Source organism: Rhizophagus irregularis, chromosome 7, assembly GCF_026210795.1.
Source record: "Rhizophagus irregularis chromosome 7, complete sequence".
NCBI classification, from domain to species: domain Eukaryota; kingdom Fungi; phylum Glomeromycota; class Glomeromycetes; order Glomerales; family Glomeraceae; genus Rhizophagus; species Rhizophagus irregularis.
The window spans coordinates 1,755,461-1,775,859 of NC_089435.1; the positions used below are offsets into that span (position 1 = coordinate 1,755,461).

The 20,399-nt window shown below is 40.9% G+C and overlaps 5 protein-coding genes across 5 annotated transcripts; 4 read left to right on the top strand and 1 right to left on the bottom strand.

Annotated features, from left to right (window-relative positions):
- Positions 1 to 4,488: 4,488 nt before the first annotated feature.
- OCT59_027185 (uncharacterized protein) lies at positions 4,489 to 6,342 on the top strand (the record flags this gene model as incomplete). Its single annotated transcript, XM_066136788.1, has 1 exon — positions 4,489 to 6,342. The coding sequence occupies one exon, from the start codon at positions 4,489 to 4,491 to the stop codon at positions 6,340 to 6,342; it is 1,854 nt and encodes a 617-aa protein (XP_065993240.1).
- Positions 6,343 to 6,435: 93 nt separating this feature from the next.
- On the top strand, positions 6,436 to 6,930 carry OCT59_027186 (uncharacterized protein; the record flags this gene model as incomplete). The annotated part of the gene is made up of 1 exon (XM_066136789.1): positions 6,436 to 6,930. The coding sequence occupies one exon, from the start codon at positions 6,436 to 6,438 to the stop codon at positions 6,928 to 6,930; it is 495 nt and encodes a 164-aa protein (XP_065993241.1).
- Positions 6,931 to 7,012: 82 nt separating this feature from the next.
- OCT59_027187 (uncharacterized protein) lies at positions 7,013 to 7,483 on the top strand (the record flags this gene model as incomplete). The annotated part of the gene is made up of 1 exon (XM_066136790.1): positions 7,013 to 7,483. One exon carries the CDS (start codon positions 7,013 to 7,015, stop codon positions 7,481 to 7,483), a length of 471 nt encoding a protein of 156 aa, XP_065993242.1.
- A 109-nt stretch (positions 7,484 to 7,592) lies between these two features.
- Positions 7,593 to 7,997, top strand: OCT59_027188 (uncharacterized protein; the record flags this gene model as incomplete). The annotated part of the gene is made up of 1 exon (XM_066136792.1): positions 7,593 to 7,997. The coding sequence occupies one exon, from the start codon at positions 7,593 to 7,595 to the stop codon at positions 7,995 to 7,997; it is 405 nt and encodes a 134-aa protein (XP_065993243.1).
- Positions 7,998 to 15,465: 7,468 nt separating this feature from the next.
- OCT59_027189 (uncharacterized protein) lies at positions 15,466 to 15,981 on the bottom strand (the record flags this gene model as incomplete). Its single annotated transcript, XM_066136793.1, has 1 exon — positions 15,466 to 15,981. One exon carries the CDS (start codon positions 15,979 to 15,981, stop codon positions 15,466 to 15,468), a length of 516 nt encoding a protein of 171 aa, XP_065993244.1.
- Positions 15,982 to 20,399: the final 4,418 nt, after the last annotated feature.

Genomic DNA, 20,399 nt, shown 5'->3' on the forward strand with positions numbered 1-20,399 from the left:
AAACATATTTTATTATTTATAATATCTTTGGTTATCTCATTGTTTATTTTATAGTTTGTTATAATTGTGAGTCAATATTGCGTCTGAGTGTATATGCCTGTGTGTGCAATACCGTATTCGAATTTGACTGAAATTTTATTTTGTTTTATTGTGTAACCTTCGTAAATCGATTGACAGTGATACATTTACTAATATTTACATATAGTTATTTTCACTTTGCGTTCATTAATATTATTTAACATTTATTTTATTCAATTATCCTTCTGCTTACCATACACCCATACGCTTATTTTTATAAGCATACAAGAACTGGCTTAACAAATTGGTGCCTTCTGCCAGAAATCATCTGAATCCCTATTTTAATCCTTTCTTTTTATGTTCCAAAACCATTTTAATCGCAACGCTATACACGACGCTATACATAGACAATTAGGGCTAAATAATATAGCTGCTTATCATCGTGATCTATCGTGTAATAATTGTTACCCATCTGAGATTCCCTTAATCCCCACTTTTCAACACTTTTTGGATTGGATTTCTTCTAATTATCCGGTTATAGAATATACCCGATACACTCAACAATACTTTAAAGAGGTTGCTTATTCGATTACTAACGCGGATATTGACAACGCCATACATAACCTATTGTTCAATATCCAATACACTGATATAGAACCAATAGATTATACCCTTTTGCGTCAGGATCTTATTAACGCCTATAATCTAACTAACGGATTTCAGCAAGATCCTAACGAAGTCCTTTATCAAGTCAGCGAAACTACTACCTCACCAGAACCTGAAGTTTTAAGTGACACTACGTCAGAAAACTCTGAGAAAGATATTCCCCAATTGCATATTCTCTTACCATCTATATATAATACCCCGAATAACCCAGCTCCAGTAATCCTACCTTTGAATAATATGGCCCAACCTAATCAACAGGACTTTCAACAACTGCGAGTTGCCATTGCTGCTTTAACCCAAGCGTTGCCTAATACTAACAATGCTTTGGTTGGAAATACCCAAGCGATTAATAACTCTCTACGTCGAGAAGGTAAAGTAGCTGATTTACCCCATTTTTACGGTAGTAATCAGGACCCGGTCGCATGGTTAGAAGACTTTACTAGATCTTGTAATGCGAATGGTATCACAAACGGATGAAAATTAGAAGTTGTACCAGCCTATCTAAAGGGTGCCGCCTCCACATGGTGGAATACTAACCAAGCATTATAACCTGAATAGGATTATTGCATGGACCGGTAATAATAATAATACCAATTTTGTTCAGAACTTCCCTACGGCATTTCGAACCCAAACGTTAGTCGAAACCTGGACCACCGAATTGGAACAAAGGCGTTAGCAACCTGGCGAAGACGTCAACACTTATGCCGCTGCGTTACAAGAATTGTATAGAAGAGTTGAGACGAATGCCTTTGTTTATCCTGACGCTATAAAGGTACGAAAGTTTGTCAACGGTTTATTACCGGACTTATATGTAACTGTCAAACCACACAATGACCAGACGTGGAATGGCGCCGTGGATAGGGTCGTCGGGCTGGTAGTGTGCCTCGCTAGCGCTCACCCCACCTCGGCCAGAGCCTCGCAGTACCTACATCCCCCTCCGTGGGGCAGGGAACCCCCCATAGATCCTCCACAATTCTCCACATAGATCCTCCACAAAAATATATAACAAAAAAGGATAAAATAAGGGAAAAGAGAGGAAAATAAGAGGGAATCGGAGAAGTGTGGAGGATGTGGAGGATGTGGAGGACGTTTTAAAAAAATCGGGAGAGGGATCCCCCCAGAAAAAAGTTTTGATTTTACCCCCCAGATCCTCCACATCTTCCACATCTTCCACACGTACAGGATTCCATTCATTTTCCTATTGGAAGCAATGAGATAGCAAACCAGGTAAGTTATTAGCAGGTAAGTCCCTAGAAGGCCTGTAGAGCCATAGAGATATAACCGGGTAGGAGCGCGGATCTTTGGAAAAAATATATTCGGCAATTGAAGATTAGGTAACTATAAATTAGTACTCGATTTGATAGAACGAAAAAATGACCACTCAAGCTCAAGTTATCCCTAAGTTCGGTGAACAAAAGAAAGCCTTCAGTATCGATGAGCTTAAACGGCTTATTGTCGCTGCAAAGAGTATGAGTGACCTCGATCAAGCCAAGAGGTATCTTTGCAGTTATTTCATTCCCTGTGCAGATCCTCATGGGGTTTTCTGGTGGGACCCGGATAGTAAAAGTTTGAAACACGTTATTGACAAAAATATTGGTAAACTTATCCGTCCAATCACGAAGGCATTCTACACACAACCTGAACAAGGACCCTCTCAAAAGACCGAGTTCAACATCTACAAGTGGTTTATGGTCGAGAATACCGATGTATGTAATGCAACCTGTGATCCCCATAAACAGCGAATCTTCAGATCCTTAACTGGCCAACTCTATCTAAATATCTTCCCGGGATTCCTCCACGTCTTGCGTCCAATATCCACCTTTGAGTCTACAATCCACCTCGCGGTTAAATTTATCTTTTCTCATATTCGGGATATCTGGTGTTCAGGCGATTGGAATCTTACTGAGTATATCATTAAGTGGTTGGCCGGTGTATCTGCTGGAAGGAAGATGTACTCGATTCTTTACCTGAAATCTGGACAGGGTTGGGGCAAAGGTATTATAACAGATTTCATTCAGCGCAGCGTCCTAGGCACTCAACTCGTTTATAAGACCAGCGATCCTCGGACGATTCTTGGAAGTTTTAATGGGCAATTACAGGGTAAGGTTCTTCTTCTTCTCGAGGAAATGCCCACGGAAAAAAGCCAGTGGAATAATCTGTATCGCTCTTTGAAGGATAAGGTAACGAGTGACATAATGGAAATCCATGAAAAATACAAGACACCAACACATTATAAAAACTTTATGTCCACTATCGTCCTAACCAACGAAAATGCTCTCAGAGTGGAGAATGACGATAGGCGCACAGTGTTCTTGGATGTGTCACCATCCCGCAAGGGAGACCTCAACTACTTCAAAAGACTCAGTGACGCTATGAAATACCCAGGCGCCAGTGAGGCGTTCTATGCTTACTTGAGAGCCATCGCAGACACTTACCCGGACTTCAATGGAAATCCACCACCTATGACAACATCCAAACAGGAACATATCATCTCGACTCTTCCACCCCTATTTCAGTTTATAAAGGATACATACCTCGTAATGAAAAATTATATGACCGACCTACCTATTCAAGAATTTTATAGGGTATATACTTCATACTGTGAAACTCATGGCATTACACCCTTATCAAAGATAAACGCTTCTAGAATCCTATCAAATGAGCTAAGTATAAAAAGTAAAAAAATGCGTATAGGTAAAACAACACCACAAGTTTACAGTATATCCAGGGAGGATCTATACAAGAAGTTTCTCGGCAAAAACTGGATCCACGAAACAGACGAGATAGACATAGAAGGAATTGATATAGAGACTTCTAAGAAACCCGCATCAGACCCCAAAGCCTTGGAAAAGTTCTTGGCAAATATATATAATCCAGCTAACAATCCACAAGACGTACAAGAGAAACCCACTGAGAAAAAACCCGAACCCGCTGAGGAAAAACCCACTGAGAAAAAACCCGAACCCGCTGAGGAAAAACCCGCTGAGAAAAAACCCGAGCCAGATAACTACGACGTTTTAGATGACTTGCTATCTGACTCAGATTTTACAACTGTGAACCCAGCTCCTGAACAACAACCCGAGTCTCCCGCAGAATCTTCTGCATCTGTCACTAAGCCTGACCCAGAACCGGCTTCTGAAGAGCAATTTATCCCAGAACCCGACACAGAACCAGAAGTTGACCGGGATCCTGAACCAAAGGAAGGCACTCGAGCGCACTGGGCTTGGCAAGAAAGACACCGATGGGATCGCAAACCATGGGTTAAAAATTTAAAGGACCAGGTCTTCAATGATCTCTACAATACAGGTAAGGAATTATGGGCCAAGTACCAAGATGCGTCAGACGAATATGACTGGGAAATACTCGCGTTTGAAATAGAGGAATGTCCCACAACGCGTATTGAGGACGAGTACCAGTACTACCTTATGGAGGTAGTAGACCGCTTCAAGGACTGGATTGAATATAATGGATACTTACCTAAAATACCTAGCCGTAAAGAACTCGCAGATTTAATAAGAATATACAAGGAGAATCGTAATGCCGAGATTATTCCCACCCCCTCTGGTTATGAAACTATGAGGGCAGATAAGGGTAAAGCGCGAGAGATCCCCGAGGAACGTCCAAAAACTGATATGGAACGTGAATGGGAGGCCGCCAATGGAATCATCGATGACTGGGACGAAGAGGATACTGAGGGCGCTATCAACGACATATTGTAAGCGCTATTTGAGATTATTTCTTTTTTTTTTCGTATATATATAGAAAGATATTATTTATAGTTGAAGACAAATCATATACATAAAAATGCAATACTCAAGAATTGCCCGCACTTTACCAACACGACCTGACATCAAGGAACTTCAGTATTCCGGTGCTCGCTTTTCCAGAGGAGCTATCGCCAGACTCGGTCAGACTCTCCAGACGCGATTTCCAGATAGAAAGTTCCAGATCCTACTTCCCTATGAAAACTGGAAACCCGGTGGATGGACATCAGGAAACCAACCAGCCAGCCTCTTTTCACTATTAGACCATTATGATGAAGCACAACTACCGGATGACGCAGACCCTGATTATTTTGAACGATTCATAATTTATGCAAGAGATAGTCCACCGGCCGCAGGAGGATGCAATGGGGAGCTAAATGATTGCCTGTATGAATGCCTAAAAAATATTTACGGCACATTCTCTAAAATGCCAAAGTCAATCGAAAAGCCCGAGTATATCAAAAAGGCATTAGGTCTCAATCGCGATGCTCCCATCCCAGTTTCATGCATGGACAAGGTTGAACAACTCGCAGGAAGTCTCGCAATTAATATTGTGGGGGACATTACCCGAATCTCTAAGAGTAAGTCCGATAGACGTGCGACTCTCATCCTATCAGAAGGCCATTACTCCCTCACGTTAAATCCTGGAAGACTCCACCCCAGTAAAATAGATAAAAAGCGTAATTTACCCATTGTATACCATGAAGATGGGACCAATAATGTAGTCACAATATACAACGGCAAAACAGTTAAGTCTTGCACAATTGCGCAGTTTCAAAAAACTAAGAATTCCAAAAGTTCTTTCATCCCCGTCGAGAAAAACCGTAAGACTGGAGTATATGAAACTCTTGAAGAAGCATATCAGAGAATCCACGAGGAGCGGAATTCCTTTCTACAGGAGACAAAGAAGTTCGGTTTAGGAATCGACTTATCATACCATAACTGGTCTTACAAAAGAACGGCTCTCTGGTTATTCGAACGATTAAGTGTAGGAATTCCAGCCAATGATCCTCTTGACCCGATAGAAGCGGAGTGGTTAAGTGATGCAATGATGGGAGGATTAATCTGGGCAGATAACGAGTGGAAAGGCTATGGAAGACAGTATGACGCAACAAGTTTATACCCGAGTATCCAACAATCAAACGTGAACTTTCCAATCAGACGGGGTAAATTCCAGACACTTAATGACTTTGTCGACCACAGGGGTTATGCCTTGTATGGATTATTCCGTGCCAAAATAAGTGGGAATAATATTCTCTTCCGACAGAATAAAAGGGGAATCTATACATTCATCGACTTACAACGAGCAAAAAAACTTGGTCTCAATATACAGTTAATACAGGATGGGAAGCCAAATGCATTGATATATGATAGAGAAGCGAGAATCCCTGGAACTGTAATATTCGGTGAGTATGTACACTTCCTCTTCAAAATTAAAAACCAGGGTGGCATAGCTGGCCGCGTGGCAAAGCGAGTCCTCAACACATTATGGGGAGCATTATGCCAGAGGAAGCGTAATTACAAGACACTCACCACAGATCAAACAGACCCATTTACATTTCCAGAGGGCCATACACTCGACTCTATCATACCAGTAGGATCTGACCAGTGGCGATTCCAGTTTACAAACCCGGGTAATCCCTTCAAAGGTGAGTATCCCAGGATCGCCCCATTCTTATTAGCACGTGGTCGCAAAATCACATCTGAGGCAATTCAACCATACAAGGATAAAGTACGACGTATCCATACAGACGGATTTATTTTAGAAGAACAGCCAGATAGCCCCGCGCTTTTCACTTGTTCAGAGAATGCAGATACGACTCTAAAGACTTTCAAGTTTGAAACCGCGGGATACTGCCATGTGAAAAATGCGAACAAGGTTATCTGGACATGATTGCTAGGGACCGGTATGTATATTTTTTACTGACATATCGTGATGGCATAATTGAATAAACCTATGGGATATGTAATCTTACGAGATACCCAAATGCAAAACACCGACGGATTAGGTAGACAAGACGACGAAAGTTTCCACGTGTGGGCTAAGCGCATTCAGAATGCTGTGCAATATTATGAGACTTGTAGTAGAATAGGTTTTCATAGGCGGCTACCTTATCCAAGGTCTCGTCAAGCTGTATATGCTTATATTGTGCACATTAGGAGAATAGTATCACGACTACCAAATAGGTGGTACTGTACCTACTGTAAATCTTTTATTGATCGCGGATGGGGAGCTGACGCTTTCATGGATCAAGCGGTGCGACTACATTTATATAGTTGCCCAAAGCATTTTAATTTCGACTATTATACTCATCATGCTGAAATGATCCAGAATGCCTTTAGGAGATATATAGAAAGAAGGAACAATAAAGCGGCTAGGATAATCCAGAAAGTCGCTATCCCCTGGTTATATAGACCAGGCTCTCCATTGATGCAAAAGGCCGAGCGACGCTTCTACTGTCTTGCAGTATCCCAAGTGTAAACCCCGAGGTTCATATTTATTTTTTCTCATTCGAATGAACAGGTAACTGAAGATTTATATTTTTTACAAAGTACAAAGAATCATGTCAACATATACCGAATTCGCAAGCATTGTTAACAGCACTGACAGCACTAGTGAGGAGGTTATTTACGAGGCATCGCGCATTCAGCCTAATGTTGTCTCTGACGAAACTGTCCCCAAGATTATCCGCGCATTAAAAGATACTATAGTAATCGCATTAGTATCTGGGTTTAGCAAAACCAGTTACCTCGTCCAGGACCACGTGAAGTATATCAAGCGAATCCAAACGGCAAATTCTCCTGTATCATATGTGAAGTTCGTGGCCAGAAAACTCTTCCCAGATAATGCGGCATATACTGCTAAAATAGCAAAAATCCGCGAATCATACAAGAATAAACAAGCTCTCCTAGATAAGCTTGAGGCCCTCTTCGAATTGTATTATAATGCGACTAAGGACTCATCAACCGGTCCCCCAAAGCGAGCTATTACTAAAAACGAGGCTGAGAAAACCTTAACAGAACTTCTTGCATAAGCGGCTCCTGTGGTCCTACGATTCTGTACGAATTTAGTCTATATTTTTTATCCATGTGTAATAGGCATACAGTAATTGAAGATAGCTATAGTATAAGTAACATAACATCATGTTGGACCGATTACCAGTAGAAATAGTCGAACGCATTGTCGCAAAGATCCCGGATACTGACCTTATTGCAGCGAGTAAGGTAGATAGAGTGTGGTGGCAGGAAGTTCGTCGAGAGGCATATAAGAGGTGGAAAAATTATGCCACTACGATCGGGGATGTGTACTGTGAAATCCGAGCTCTCGGAAAGCATTATATAAAGAGGGAAATTGACTGGATAACGTTTGAAGATGTAAACGACTTCTATAAAAGATGGATAGACCGCCTCACCGAGGATCAGCTTTATATTATGGAGAAAATGCTTAGGAATGGGATGGTCGTGGACCCCCAAGAGAGGGAAACCATAGAGCATGCATTAAGTGAACAAAGATGGGGAGGCGATCCTTGGAGACTGGGAGTGGTATGAATGGACTCAACAGGAGTAAGCATTTTGTACTTGACTTTCGTAGGAATTACCCTGCAGAGTCATATTTTTTAGATCCGGCCGGCATTACCGCGTAATCCCGAATTACCGAAAAAGGAAATTTATGTTACACAAGATTCCAAACGCATTTTTACCAAAATCGATTTTTTGTGGAACGGGTATCGCCCAAAAAGGAAATGATCTACGTACCACATGAAGTCACGTGACACTCTACACATTTGTTCAGGGTATCACGTGACATGAACTCCGTTCACATTTTCTGTAATATAATCCATAGTTTTTTCATGAATGCTTTTTAGGCCAATAATCCAATAACTTATTCATCAGGTATCCTCGTGTTTTGCGACAAGGACTGATGACCATGTAACCTCATCATCAGGCATCCTCACATTTTTTGACAAGGACTGATGACCATGTAACCTCATCATCAGGCATCCTCGCATTTTTTGACAAGGACTGATGACGATGTCACTTGGTTATTGTAAATTGAAGATAACAATTAGGTATGTAGACACGTACAGAAAAAAGACATGTCATACCCTTATATAACTAATCCTATAACCGGACGTCCAATCCGTGTTGGTGGAGATACCTTTAATCGAATAGTTATGGAATCCCATGATTATATCGATGGAAGGCTTGTCCGTAGACAAACCGTACCGCCTCCACCCCAGGAACAACCTGTATATTTAAATACAGATACAGGACGCTATATTCAACACGGTACTAGAACGTATCATAGACTGGTTGAGAGTGACTACGAGGTAGTTGAGGACTACTACCTTGTTCATTCTGAAGAGGAGGAGCTTATAGAGGAAATCATCAATGAAACACGCTATAATGAGGAAAATCTTGATGGCCAGCGGTTAACTTTCAATAATGTACAACAAATCAGAGCCGCTATTCAAGCTGACCAAGATGAATATGATGATTTTATCTTACAGCAGAATACGACTAACGGGACACCTTCCTCCGGTCCTTCCGGTCGTCCACGAACTTTGGAGGACCATGCCCCGAGACTTGCAGAGCTTAATATTGAGTTGTGTAGGGAATGTCTCATGCCTGTAAGCCCAAGTGACTTAACGGACAAGTTGTGCAAGGACTGCGCTTCCTAATGGTCAGTCCTCCGGTCCTCTGGTCTTCCGGTCTTTCCAACGGTTGATCCCTTAATGCCAGTTATTTTTTTTTATACAAATGACAGGTATTTAAAGATAACAATATATAAAAAAGATTGTGAAGGATACTAAGTGAGCGAATAATCAAAGAAAGATAGCCATGTCAACATCAATCGTAATAAACCAGTGTCAGAACTGTGGAGTATTCTCTGCAAAAGCGGCATATAGAGGATTATCCAGCGTGTTGTATAGACAGATTATAAAGAAGATTGGTGACGAGAGTGAACCTTTACAAGCCTTGGGACTTGCCAGGGATAAGTTGGTCCAGATTATCCGTCGGGCAAGTAATGCGGATTTTACACAATTATTCACACAAAGACTAGATATGAAAATTATGGACGGAGATTCATACGAGGATACTAGGAAGTGGCTTCTTGAACAGCTTATAGCCATTGGATGTGACAGTGGGGAAATTGCCTTATATCAGTTCTTACGGAATACATACCCGGATGGTATTGACGAACCCTTTACTACATTCTATGAGAACTATGTAAATCATGTAAGAAATCCGATGACTAAGAACTTTGCTTCTCGAGCCTTAGGAGCTATTGGATTAAAAGCTAGGATGCTACGGATTGACTTCGAAGGACGTAAAAAAAGCGCCATGATTCTTAGGGCTTCTGCGGAAGAACTTCGCGAGATGGGTTGCTAAAGCAACCAGATTCTTACAAAATACTATTGATCCCTACTCGTAATGCTCGACGGTCCATATGACCCTTAGAAAAGATCTGTAAAAGGACCCCGATGCCTTCTATTAATTTTTTATTATCCAAAGGGTGACTAGACTTCAGGACTTCATATCGGGAGAATAACTCCTTTACGGTCTCAGATTTTGGAATTTCAGTCTTTGCGGTCCTATCCCGTACTTTTGCTAAGAATTTTTGGAAGTCCGATCCCAGGGTTTTACCAGATAGTCCGTAGGCTTCCCGAAAGACGTACTTAATCCAGGTATCTGCGTTCTTAGCTATAATACCAGATACGAGGAGGTGTTTTCTCTCTTTAGGCGATGGATATTCCCGAGCAAACTCAATTAGCTGGGAGGACTTTTTTGCTTCAGCTACAGCTTTCTGGCCATAAGGACTAAACTTTGATCGAACTGGGTTCAAACTCGGATCGAACGGGGATTGAACTGAGTTCGAACTAGGATCGAACTGAGATTGATCAGTGATCGAACTGAGACTAGTATCCCATCTAACCCGAATGGATAACGGATCGCTCTTGGATCTTCTAAGATCAAATACTATAAATTCGCGTTGCAGAGTAAGGTCATCGATTACTGGAGCTAGTGACTCCGATTCTTCTGTATACTGGCGGATGATCCTCTTAGTATCAGTCAAACTTCCGTGACCTCCATGTAGGGAAATATAATTCACATTTTCACGAATAGCCTTGGGAATGGTAAAGAATCTTTGGGCCACATAAATACATGAAATATTTTTGTGTTGTCCGTGTGTAAAAAATCCAGTGATGAGATCCTGGGTTTTTTTAGGCGCATCCATCAAATCCTCGAAGATTACCACAGTAGCCTGGGTGGAGTTGAAGTCCTTAACATTTGGAATCTCACTATGGGATACTGCGGTAAACGGAATTTCTTCTTCTTTGAAAAAATCACGTACGATTGCCCACTTCGGTTCATCGAGGTATCTGCCAACTAGAATTACCGCATCACATAATATGTACCTTTCGCCATCCTCCTTTGCCTTCTTGTCTCCCATTAACAAATTAATGATCATAGTTGTCTTACCCGAGTCAGAACTTCCTGCTACGGCAAGACAGAAAGGCCATGATGGGGCAAACTCATTACCCTGTCTCGAGTCGGTCGTGTACTCGTCCAAATTGTATACATAAAGATCCATTTGAATTTTATTCTAATTTAGTTTAAATATGATGTCGACATCGACACCAATTGCAATTTATACTCCTTCAGAGCCTACTGGACCGCCTCCTAGGGATTTGCGTGATATGAATAATATACCATTAGTTGCGGTAATTAAGGATCTAACAGATTTTTTAACTGTCAGTGATCGCATGGTTGTTAATCGAGATGTACAAAATGCAAACCATCGTCTTAAACATGCTCTTAATTTATTAATTCATCGCTGTAGAGAAACATACGAAGAACGTGATATATTAAAAGCGGAACGCGATCGATCTCGAAAAGAACGCGATGAATTACAAGACGAACTCGAGGTTCAAACAGGTTTGTTAGGTCTTACACAAGATGAGCTAAATAACGTACAAGATACTATTACTAGTTTAGAAGCTAATTTGGCTGAATTGGAACGGGAGTTTGGTGGTATGCGGACGACTAATCGTCGTCTTCAGCAGCAATATAATCTTATGAGAGGAGAACGTAATAGAGCTATAGGTGAACGTAATAGAGCTATAGGCGAGCGTGATGTGGCACGAAATCGGCTTGTATATGCCAATAATCGGGTTCTTTTTGGAATTCGGACATTGGGACGTCTTAGGAATCGACTTTTCCAACAAATAGCCGCTCTGCGTATCCAAGTACAATGGTTTCGGATTAGACAATTGAACCCTCCTCCACATCCTCTCAACCATCCACAAAATACGATATGGCTGCCGTTGGTATAGCTGCCCCCATATTTCATGGTCGGGAAGATGAAGATCTTAATCTTTTTATTGATAACTTTTTAGGGTATATTAATACCGTTGGTATTGATCCATTGGACGATGCCGGTGCGCCTCCTGGTCGGGTGCGAGCGATGGGGGTTCTTCGTAGCTGTATGAGAGATGAAGCGGCGAGGTGGTTTGATGCAGAACTTACTGGAAAAAATTGGGAACTCTCGAATATTCGGTTAGTGGCTGCTGCAAATGGTGGAGCCGGTGCTACTCGCCGAGCGTTCAGAGCTTTAGCTGTTCCTGAGGTTGCTAATGGATTACATGTTGGTACTTACTTACCCGGGTCTGATGCTGATGTATATTCAAGGGTTGCAGGTAATGCGGCGGTAACCGTTGGAGATGCATTTTTCCCATCACGCGCTGATATCGTTAGAACGAATTTTAAAGTTGAAGAGCAGTGGAGGCGTGCGGGCGGACGTCCTACTCATCAACCCGTTAATGGGTTGGGAAATCATGGAGGTCCATTTAATGCTGCTGTCCAGAATCAACCAATAGTCTTACAGGGGATTCTCCTGGATCAAGCATTTATGCATATGCGTACAAATTTTCCAACCGTCGTGGAAGAAAGACTTCAGATACGATTTAGTAATCTTTACCAGGAACAAGGTGAACCTGTTCGATCTTACTATAAGCGAGTTGAGAGGGCTGGGGATATTGTAGGATATAATCGAATTATGGTTACTGACCAGTTCTATAGAGGACTTTTGCCGGAAAACGTTATTGAAGCTTCCAGAATCGGGGCGGCACCTCTTAATACATTAATCGATAGATTGAGTGATCTTGAGCGACGAAAGGGCGAAATGTTCTATGGATTACAAAGGCGTCAGGGTATTGAAAAGGCTAAAAAAGAGGAATTGGCTGGCTATACTCATCCCGTGACTCCACACGAAGGTGCTGTAATACAAAGGTCGACAGACGTTATTACTCAAGAACGATTACAAGAATTGCTCAAGGCACAAGCCGAGGAACTTACCAAGAATTTCCAGGCACAATTTAAACAATTACAAGCATCTAAGCCAGTTCGTAAACCACCGGTCTATAGACAACAGATTAAACCTGTTCGACCAAAACCACAGAGACGTGTCATTCAGGATCCTCAGGATCCTGATTGGGATGATGGTTATGTAGATCATAATTTTGGTGATGACCCTGGTGACCCTGATGCTCCTGAGTGGACTAGTGAGGATGATCAACATGTTATTGATCTTATTATGGGATATGAGACGTCTAAAAGATTTCCAAAGAGACTTCAGAAGGCTAAAGATAGACGCGATGATCTGGAATTAGCCCGAGCAATGAGAAACCTCGATCTTAATGATGATGCTATGGATATTGATACTAATACCACGAGTTTTGATGACTTGAAAATTGTTCCCGATGAGGAAGGTGGTTTTCGGATTTGTGTGGTTCGAAGTACAAAAAAAAAGTAAACTCGGATAAGGGTGTAAGTATCTCGAAACTTCTTAAATCTGTTCCAAAAAAATCAGTTAAAATGACTCCTATTAAGATTCCTGTGAAGGTTACTAGTAGTAAGCCCACACTTATAAAAGCCGTCACCAAAAATGATTCATTAAGTTTATTAAGGTCTGCAGATTTTAGGAAATTACTCCGCGAGATTCTTCGGGAAGAATTAAAGTCTGCTCGTAAAAGTACGGAGATTCCGGAAGACCTAGTTGAGGAAAAACAAGAAGAGGATATCAGGGAAGATGACCCGATGGATATTGACATAGCTCGTTTGGAGAATACTAAAGATCTTTTAGCGCTGGATGGGGAGGTCAATGGGATAGCAATTCAGTGTTTAGCAGACACTTGTGCTAACGCGTCTTTTATTCAGAGGGAAGCCGCTGAAGAATTAGGGTTGGATATCGACAAGAGTATTACACATAACATATCCGGCGCTCCGGGTTCTGGTAGGACATTCGGCATGGTAAAAGGTGTGTCAATCAAACTAACCCCTGATTGTGTAATCACTGAGAATCTCGCGGTTTTAAGCGATTACAAGCATAGGGAGATTGGATTGAGCCGGACGTGTCTGAAACGTTACAATTATGATGTCCATGAATCACGTGAACATATCGCCCTTACTTGTAATGAGAAGAATGTTTTTATCCCGATAGTTTCTGATGTGAATCGAGGAGACAAAAAATAGGGAATATTTATTTTTTATTCCCAAAACTTGCGGATTAAGGCAGGGACATCCTCCTCCAACCGGTCAGTGGGTTCCCAAGTGGCTTCGGTATCTGGGTATCGTTCCCACTTGACTAGATACTGGTCTTGACCCTTCCTGATGCGATGCCGGAGTATCCGCTCAGGTACAAATCTTTCGGGTTGCCCTCTTATCATGGAGTCAGGTGGGGGATGTTCATTTTCTGGAACAATCTGCAACTCTTTTCGGGTGTACGCACATCTGGATACACCTAGACGCCCGTGTGGTCCATCAAGAAGATACGTAGGAGGCTGTTCGGGTGAGAGGATCATTTTTTTGATGACACGGATATTGGGATTCCATCTTATGTCACCTGTACGAAATTTTCCATGGAGTTTATTCCCGAGTACTGAAATAGGTTCGTCTAACTTGACTCGGACATGTGTTCCTTCAGAGAGAAGTTCCGTCTTTTTTGACACTTTGGGTGACCCTGTCGGAATGTCTGGGGGATTTCTCTGCCAGATTTCATCTATTTTATTAACTACATCACGGAAATCTTCTGACCATTCCACGGATGTCACCCCGGTCTTCAACTCCTGTGCCACCATTCGTTTTAGGAGAGGCTCCTGGATCGCTTGGATAGCTCGTTCAGCGTATGATTGCTGTTTGTGTCTTCCTGGCTCTCCAAACCTCATCATCACCCCTAGGCTGTTCAGGAAAAAATCACGTACCTGATCATTGGTGAATTCTGATCCGGAGTCTGTCTCCATTCGATGTGTTGGTGGTTTAATGCGATTTCTTCTGTAGATTTTAACAAATCCATTGAGAACCCTATTTGCAGTCTTATCCTTTAGGAGTTCTGCATCAACTCGTTTACCCGCGACTTCCACCACTATGAGAAAATAGTGGAATCCTTTGGGGTCGACTGGCATCTCTGCGAGATCTGCCTGATGCGTCGCATTTGGTTTCCATACAACTACTCGTGGACGCTCTGATGACTTTTCCTTTAGGGGCTTTTTGTATAGGTTGTAGTGCTCCTCACCTTTTAGAATTCGTGCTGGTACTCTGGAGAGATTGTAGTATTTGTAGTAATTCTCTAAATGCGACATATTACGACAAATTAAAGGAAAGATTTCGGACTTCAAATCTTAAAATGACACGATTTTACTGCCTAAAGTGTAAGAAGGAAACCGAGACTGCTAGTGAAATACAAGATATGACCACAAATGGCCGCTATCGTTTACATGGTGATTGCACAGTTTGTGGTATGCATAAGAATACTTTTACTGGGATAGACTGGGTTATCAAAAAGAAAACCAAGGAGAAGAAAAAAGAAACTGCGGCTAAAAGACATCAGACGGCGTACAATCGGCAATGCAAAAAACTCGGGCAGAAAATCTTAGAGGCTGATGACGCGTGTAAACAGTGTATTGATAAATGCCTTAAGGAGGCAAAAAAGAGGAAGACGGATTAGTACCGCCTTCTAAAAGTATTCCTCATCATCTGAGTCATCGAGAGATACCTCTCCATCATCTGATTCATCATCCGAGTCGTCAGGAGTGCGACCTTCCTTAAGCAATTGGATGTTGTACGTTATTTGAGTCCATTTCTCCCAGTCGGACTCTTGCGTTATAAAGCCGCATCTGAGGAGTGCTCTTTCTATTACTACCATCCCTGCAAACCTGGTGTATTTTTTCTGATCGGCTTCATTGAAATTGTCAATAGCTTCTTTGTAGTAGTCTACTGCTTGTTTGTATACCTCTTCGGCTTCTTTATGCCGCTTCCACAACTCGGCTTTACAACAGTTATACCAGAGTCTGTTAATCTTGAGATGTTTTCCGAATTCTTTAACCGGAAGGTTTCTGACCATCTCTGCTACTATGTCCGGGTCATTGAGGGGTGATGCCTGAATTTGGATCCATTTACGGATTCCATAGATGTCTACAAGATCAAGCCCGAGGTCTTCGGCAAGAGAAGTGGCGGCGTGTAAGTTTATCATTGTATGTTACTTATAGTTACCTAATCTTCAATTGCCGAATATATTTTTTCCAAAGATCCGCGCTCCTACCCGGTTATATCTCTATGGCTCTACAGGCCTTCTAGGGACTTACCTGCTAATAACTTACCTGGTTTGCTATCTCATTGCTTCCAATAGGAAAATGAATGGAATCCTGTACGTGTGGAAGATGTGGAAGATGTGGAGGATCTGGGGGGTAAAATCAAAACTTTTTTCTGGGGGGATCCCTCTCCCGATTTTTTTAAAACGTCCTCCACATCCTCCACATCCTCCACACTTCTCCGATTCCCTCTTATTTTCCTCTCTTTTCCCTTATTTTATCCTTTTTTGTTATATATTTTTGTGGAGGATCTATGTGGAGAATTGTGGAGGATCTATGGGGGTTCCCTGCCCCACGGAGGGGGGATGTAGGTACTGCGAGGCCCTGGCCGAGGTGGGGTGAGCGCTAGCGAGGCACACTACCAGCCCGACGACATAGGGCAAAAGCTTATGAGTTGACTCATAAAGATCAACATGCCGTCAATGCTTATCTAAATAAATTTGCGCCGTCTGGCACCGGCAATCAATCAGATGACCTTCTTAAGGCAATCAACGAGTTGACTAAACAAGTTCAAAACCTAAGTACTGGAAATCGTGGTAATAGAGGTTATAATAATAGTAGTGATTTTAGAAATACGAGTCAATCAACGACATATACACCAAACCGTCAAAACCAAATCGTGTGTTATTCATGTGGTCAATCCGGACATATTGTTAGATATTGTCTGAATGGTAATAATAATGATATCCCTAATAATCGACCACCACCACCTATTAATAATAATGGTAATACTAGTAATAACAATACGACCGTCCCTCAACCAGCTAATGATAGTGGACAACAACTGGCACAAATTCAGCAGATGTTAGCCCAATTATTACCTCAAGATAATACTAGCGACCAATCTTTAAACTAAATGGCGTACCTTCGGAGGGTAAGCGTACATGCCAAAAGACAATCCCCTCAAACCTTACATTATTGGAAACGTATTCCGCTACTAGGACAACCTGTAGCATGTCGAGATTAAACCCGTTAGAAGGAACATTAAAGGAGAATCCTACTGAAGAGGAAAATGTATTACGGGCTACGCAGCAAGTGAATAAAAGTAAACGACCGATAAAGATATCGGATGTAAGACAAACCGAAGCTAAAAGGATAGTACAAAAAGGAACCAAAAAGAAATTGGTTACTGTAGCCCCAATTAACAAAATGGTTGAGCCGTATACTCCTCAACAATTTTTTGACCAAAAGGCTGATATCACCAATGGTCAATTGTTGGCTATGAACCCGAAATTTGGATTGACAATTGCCAAACAATTACGAAAACCTGTAGTTAGAAAAAGGGACGATGACCAGGACAAGAAAACAATTAAGATGGTAATCGACGAAGTGACCCAAGAAAATGGAAATACGCCTGAAGTCAATGATTTACTACAAGTAAATCTTTCAAAACCAAACGATGATAAAACTTCAGCGTTATATTGTGAAGCCTTGATAAATCATATCAAGTTTCCACTAATAGTCGATTCAGGGTCAGCTGGAAGTATTATATTCTTATCGTTATTAAAGGATTTAGAAATGGAAATAACCTAAGCGTCAAAAACTGTTATGGTCAACGTAAACGGTAAAAGACAAAGGCCGTTAGGGGCAGTAACCAATCTGCTACTAAAAATACATGGTTGTATTATCCTTATAGACGCCATCGTTACAGACGCTAACTCATATTCCGCAATTGTTGGTAACGACTAGTTACGAAAGACTAAGGCTATCTTAAATTATGATAGCAATATAATGGTCATTAAGTGGCAAGACGAAACGTTTGAAGTCGCCACTGAGTGTAGGGAGATGCCTCAACACATTGTAAGTATTGAAGTGCCTGACTTGGAGGTAGATGAAAATGAAGAGGAAGCCGCTAACGAATCTGAAGAAGAAGAGTACGAAAGCGATGACGAAGAAACGCAAGATCAATTATTTTGCAATGCTCAATTTATAACTAAAGAACAAGCGCAAGAAATCGAAGATGATTTAAAAGACAATAAACTTGTCAAAAATGAGTTTTATTATCAATATGAAGAAATAGAGAAGGGCAATTTTCATACAGGAAAACTGAGTAAAGAACAACATCAGAAATTCCGAAAGTTTATGGAGCGACATCAGAATTTGTTTGCCTGGAATCCTAATGATTTCGGACAAACATCGGTAATCACCCATAGTATCGATACCGGAACTGCCACTCCAGTTAAACAAAGGTTTTACCAAACTTCATATCAAAACTAATTGTTTATAAAGGATGAAATACAATGACTTTTAGAAGCGGGACTAATTATACCATCAAAAAGCCAGTGGACTTCACCAGTAGTAGTTGTAAAGAAGAGAAATGGTAAAAAACGCCTTTGTGTAGATTACCGAAAGCTGAACAAAATTACGAAAAGAGACAATTACCTGTTGCCAAGAGTAGATGATATGCTGGAAACCTTGTCAGAATCTCAATGGTTTTCATTCTTGGACCTTGCCAGCAGTTTTTGGCAAGTTGAATTGGACTCAAAAGACAGAGAAAAATCGACCTTTATCACCAGGTTCAGAACATATGAATTTACGGTGATGCCCTTCGGTCTTTGTAACGCTCCTGCCACTTTTCAGCGTTTAATGGACACAGTATTGCGGGATATACTATGGCAATTCATCATAGTATACATAGACGATATCAATATAGGTTCCAAAACATTCGATGAACATCTTCATCATTTGGAACAGGTTTTTTATCGATTGGAACAGGCTGGTCTCAAATTAAGCCTGGAAAAATGTTTCTTCTTTAAAGAAGAAATCCCATTCTTAGAACATATTGTAAGCCGGAATGGCATACAAACCGATCCAGAAAAATTGCAAACTATCAAGGAGTTTCCTATACCACAGGACTTAACGCAACTAAGGGGATTCATCGCCCTAGCATCTTATTACCGAAAATTCGTAAAGAATTTTTCGTTTATCGTTGAACTGTTAAACCGTTTATTAAAAAAAATGTCCCGTATGTTTGGGGTGAAGAACAACACGATACTTTTGAACGATTAAAGTGTTGTTTAATGACGCCACCAATATTGGCGTATCCTAATTTTACCAAACCTTTTATTCTTTATACGGACGCTTCCACTTTCACCCTTGGAGCTATACTATCGCAAAAGGACGAAGAAAGGAAGGAACGAGTAATTGCTTATGCGAGCAGGACTCTCAATAAGCATGAGTGAAATTATGGCGTTACTGAATTAGAGTGTCTTGCCGTCGTATGGGTAGTAAGACACTTTCACCATTACCTTCACGGTCAAAAATTTCTTGTTATAACTGATCATGCAGCGTTGAGGTATTTGATGAATATGACTAACCCGATCGGCAAATTCGGCAGATGGATAATGACTTTAAACGGATATGAATTGGAAATTATAAATCGCCCAGAAAAATTACACTCCAACGTAGATTCATTAAGCCGAATAAGAGTTAATAAAACTGATATATTATATTTTTCTTTACACACACTGGATTAACATTTTTGACACCTCTTTAACGGATTTCCCATCTTTAGATTAACAGAATGGATTTAACAACGTATTACTTACTCATCTGATATTTGACAGATTTTTCAATGCTGACTAATATCTCAAAAGAGCAGCAGGCTGCTATAAAAAAAAAGTCTCGATATTTTATAATTTTAAATAATCAGTTATACAAAAAGAATAAAGACAACCCTAACAGGCCAATTAGAGTAGCTAAAGAAAGTGAAATAGAGGAAATTTTATATCATACACATTCGGATCCTTTAGCTGGACACTTCTCGATTGACGAAACCTATTGAAGGGTAAAAATCTGCTATTACTGGCCGCAAATGTTTAAGGATGTTCGTAGATATGTACGAACATGTGACGAGTGCCAACGTAGAGGTAAAAATCGACGCATTGAACTTCTACATCCAATCAAGGTCAGACAACCTTTTGACAGAATAGGTATGGACATTGGCACGTCTGAAATGTGTGCCAGGTTGACGGCGCAGTGTGGCACAGTAATTTTAAAAAGATTTAAGTTAAAGATTTTCATTTTAATGTAAAGCTTTCAAATTTACACATTAGATGTATTTTCATCTGTTTTACAAAATTCACTTATAAATGGAAGGAGGTTTTGGAAGTAGATTTTGACTTTAGTATATAACAACCAATTTTATCGTCTTTGCCGATCATTTCCAAAATTGGATTTGTCGAAAGAACAGTTTTTGTTAAATAACTCGAAAATGGCCTTCTAAACCACCTGTATATGCTTTAAGTAAATTTGCAGAGTGAACAAAAATACTCCTAATGCAGGAATTTAAAGGTTTTAT